The following is a 4,423-nucleotide window of genomic DNA, read 5'->3' as shown; positions in this document are numbered from 1 at the left end:
TTCCTTGTTTCGTCGGCAGCTTTTTTTATTCGTAATAATTTTGAAGTACAAAATAAACCAATGATAAAATTCAATAACACATTTAAAAGCTGCAAGGATTTTGCTAATGAGGTGTAATTTCATGATTTTTTTGGATTAAGAATCATGCTTGTAAAGCTGAGGCATTTAATTGGTTTGATTAGTGTATGGACCATAATTGGGTTTACGTGTAATTCATGTACCTCGAGCTGCTCCTTAAGCTTCTTTTTAATATATTTCTTGCTTGTTGTTAAAAAAGAAGTGATAAAATTCAAGCACATGCAGAAAAAAAAAAAAAGGTAGTATCCTAATCTTAGCCCCAATCCTAACCACCCACCCACTAAAAGGAGTAGGACATAGCAATAATTTTATCATTCATAAAACCTTCTATAAATAGATACGTGTAACAAACTTATTTTCACATCCCTCTTCCATATATTTCATTTTGTATAAACAGGTGAAAATGGCTCCAAGGGCTTTCCTTCTTCCTACTCTAGCTTTTGCTGTTGTCCTTCTCATTACCTCTGAAGTGGCTGCAGCTACGGAATTGGCTGAAAACACTGACAGTAAATAAATTTTCTCTCTTACGTGTTTTATATTTAAAAAACGTATAAATCTTGCAAGTTAATTTACACTTAATGCTGTAGGTGAGTATAAGGCCGGTGGACATGGAGAACACATCATAGGCCGTGGAATTGGAAGTCATGACAAACCTGGTAAGGGTAAATATGATGCTGGACATAAAGGTTGCAGGCATGGTTGTTGTACTGGTAAATCTTACCACGTTAAAGGAGGGTGCAAGTGTTGCAAGACGTTTGCAGAGGCAACTGCTTACAAACAAACTCAAAACTAATCGGAACACCGAGAAAGAACCATCTTTTCAGTCATATACTAAAAAGATGTTTCACAACGCAATTATGCATTATGTCGTGCTTATATGTAAAACAAATAATTAGTGTGTCTTCTTTCGATGGAAGTATGCACTTATTATGTATTGTAAAATAAGAGATCTTTGAACTCTTATGTCCAAAAATTTATCGTTTTCAATGCCTTGTTTTAATTCTTTCGTTTTTTCTTAACATCACAAATTATATATATATATATATATATATATATATATATATATATATATATATATATATATCTTTTAACCTAACAAATAAAAATTATTTTTGTTAAATATGATGTTCTCATTAAATTTGATACATGTCATCTTTAGGATTTTTTGAATTATTTCTATTCCACTTGTCATTTTCTTTCATTTTTCAATTTTTGTTAAATTTAAAATCCATATTTTATTAAGGGTTTATATATGTAAGCGATCTTTATATTAAATTTCAGAATAATGTTTTATATTTTTTTTTCTGTTTCAAATCTCCTAGAATATACTTAATTACTTGTTTAATTCACTATATCTTTTGTATTTATGTAAAATTGTTACTTTAAAAAATTCGTAATGCTTACAACTTTATATTAAATTTTTATTTTTAATAAATTAATGTATTAATGAATCTCAAACCTAATATATATATATATATATATATATATATATATATATATATATATATATATATATATATATATATATATATATATGATTAAATGAGAACCAAAAAAAGATTACGAACTTTAGGAATCATATTATTAAGGGTATATTTGTCAATTCTAGGTGTTTATTTCTTTTGTAAGATTTTATACCAATAAGGGAAAAATTGCCATTTTGAGACCTTTAACTTTACAACCTAACATTTAGATCAAAATTCCAACACTTTTTCATTTATATAAGATTTATTAGATCTGATACAATCAGTCACTCTCAAACTCTCCCACCAACACAACCTTAACACCACCTCTTGTCGCCGTTGATGTCCGCCCCACCTCCGCCTCGCCAGAATCGAAATCGGCACCGATGCTGACAGTGTCATAGCTCTTTACTTTTTTTTTATCTTCTCCATGTCTTAGTCTGATCTATTACTCATTAATGCAAGCTTAGACGACAATTTTATTGCGACAACATGTTAAATCCAGGGACGTTACCTTCTTCGGCGACTTCAACTTCTTCAAAGAAGCTCCTGAAAATCGCTAATTTTATTGCCCGGTCCCTTGTTCAAGAAACTTAGACGAAAACCTAGACCTACAACTTCATTTATGACGCTATCAAATCTGAAGTGCTCTGGTGCAGATCTATAATATATGGCTATAGATCTACGATCTTCGGCAAAAAATCTACTGTTTACGCCTCTAGATCTATGTTCTACTATTTATGCCTCTAAATCTATTAATCCTGAAGAGATTGATGTACCAGATCTGATGTCGTTGTCAACCCCCATCGTTGTTGTTGCCTCATCGCTCCGGTGAAACACCGTCAACTCGTCTCCATCTATTTATGTCAATTTTTATTTTGATTGTTTTTCCTTTTTTTAAGATGTGAATTCAATGTTTTAATCTCTCTTTTGTTGTTAACTTTTCTTAATGTTAGTTTTAAGTGCTATTAAGTTGTGAAACCAAGTTTGTTTTCTTATTTATTATGATATATGCATAGAAGATAATTATCTTATTTAATCTTCCTTTGAAGTTCAAATTAGGACTCTCGGTTATCTAGTTAATGTATTCAGATTTTAGATACTTAAAATAAAATGGATTAAATAATAGTTATTTTATCTTTTGAATAAGAAAAGAAAATACCAAAATTTGAATTCCATACAGATCTCACGTCGTGGTAGAAGACTTGCCACATCGTGGAGAAACATATTGTTGATTTTTTTTGTTTGTTTCGATTTCATCTATTATGTACCATTAATTTGAAATTTCAAGGCTCTGATATCACTGTGTAACACCCTTTTCCGAATCGTTTCCTAATTCGGGGCCGTGACCCGAGGATCGGGTATCATAAGGCTTAGGGCCTTTGGGAAAGAGAGATTTAGACCCTTTTGATGTGGATAATGTAGTTTAGATGATCCAGGAGTTCAGTTTATGATTTGAAGCCCAAGGGTATAACCGTTACGTGGAAGTTCGAGCTTTTTATGAATTTTGGATTTTAGTTTGGGAAGTGTTCCAAAGTTTAAATTAAAGAAGCCAATATTGTAGGACCAACTTAAAAGTAGTTTAGATGTTTAGGTATTGTTGATTTACATCGAAATGTTGTTTTTAAGATCGTAAAAGTTCAATCCGGAAGCCTCCCGAGCACGATTAACTGTTCCACAACACGATGAATTCATCTGGAACATGAGGAAATGGTGCAGAACTGGTCCGGAATATTGGTCATTTCCGTTTCGGAATGAAGTGATAACACATTTTTATTTGTGTAGCACGACATGGTTTTTGATGCATCAATTGCACTCTCATGTAAACCCAAAATTAGCGAGTAAATTCTTCCGGCATTTAAGGATAGACCCCAATACGAGACTATCTTCTGGAATACATGTTTTCGGAGGAGGTTAGACATTCCTAATGTATAAGGGGGTCCTTTACTTCTACATTACGTGTTTTTCCACGAAGTTGTCATCGACCCCCGAAGCCAAGTACAGGAAATGGTTTTTGAGATTGGGAGTTACGAGCTGTCTTTCGGGAAGAAAGAATTTTGTCTCATCACCAGCTTCGACTTTGGTGACTATTTTCCTGTTTTTGCATCCGGTGCCGCCTTCCGTTCCCATGTCTTTCCTATGGTCCTTAGGAACTTATAGGTCAAATTAGACGATGTTATGACAGTGTTGAAACATTCACTTAATGAGTTATCAGAAGAGGATGCAGTTTATGGATGTCTTCTGTACCTATTAGAAGGATTTCAATGGGCGATTTCCTAAACAGACTTTTTAGAGAAGAGTATTTCTCTTTTCTATACAACATTGATGAATTCAACAGCTATACTGCCGTCTATTTTATGATTACTAATGATAATTATGTTGGATTAGGTGTCTAAGTCCATAACTGTAACTGGTATGTATTTGACCCGAGAGTAGCATGGTCATTTTAGGTTGCATTTATCAGGGCAATTTGATAGGATGAATATTTGAGAAAGAGGTTATTTGTGATTTATTAATATATTATAAGTATAATATATTAATTGAGAGATCAGATTATTTAATTAGTATTGATCAAGAATTAATTTCGAATTAATTTAGTGATCAAAAGAGACTAATTAAATTAATGGGGACTGATTATGTAAACCAATGATACATATGGTTTGGGCTATTGATCCATAATGGACTAAGTTTATGTGAGATTCCATGAAGAGTTAGTCCATATGAGTTATGTAAACCAGTGATATATGTGGTTTGGGCTATTGATCCATAATGGACTAAGTTTATGTGAGATTCCATGAAGAGTTAGTCCATATGAGTTATTGGATCATAAGCCAAAGTGTAAGAATTAGGGTTTACATATGACTCTTGGAATTCTACACTAT

General features: G+C 32.4%; 1 protein-coding gene across 1 annotated transcript; it reads left to right on the top strand.

Moving 5' to 3' along the window:
* The first annotated feature begins 431 nt into the window (after nucleotides 1-431).
* On the top strand, nucleotides 432-1,065 carry LOC145126168 (uncharacterized). Its single transcript, XM_079061570.1, has 2 exons — nucleotides 432-584; nucleotides 666-1,065. The coding sequence occupies exons 1-2, from the start codon at nucleotides 482-484 to the stop codon at nucleotides 869-871; spliced, it is 309 nt and encodes a 102-aa protein (XP_078917696.1). The 5' UTR covers nucleotides 432-481; the 3' UTR covers nucleotides 872-1,065.
* The last annotated feature ends 3,358 nt before the right edge of the window (nucleotides 1,066-4,423 follow it).

Source organism: Lactuca virosa, chromosome 7 (genome assembly GCF_052849685.1).
Source record: "Lactuca virosa cultivar CGN04683 chromosome 7, Lactuca_virosa_CGN04683_v6, whole genome shotgun sequence".
Classification (NCBI taxonomy): Eukaryota; Viridiplantae; Streptophyta; class Magnoliopsida; order Asterales; family Asteraceae; genus Lactuca; species Lactuca virosa.
Note: the sequence above shows the minus strand (reverse complement) of the source record. Positions and strands in the feature narration are given on the sequence as shown.

What these genes read in the sequence shown, in the direction of transcription:
- LOC145126168 (XM_079061570.1), top strand. Translation starts at nt 482, where the DNA reads ATGGCTCCAAGGGCTTTCCTTCTTCCTACTCTAGCTTTTGCTGTTGTC. An exon ending in ATTGGCTGAAAACACTGACA is followed by an intron (nt 585 to 665) that starts GTAAATAAATTT and finishes TTAATGCTGTAG; the next exon opens with GTGAGTATAAGGCCGGTGGA.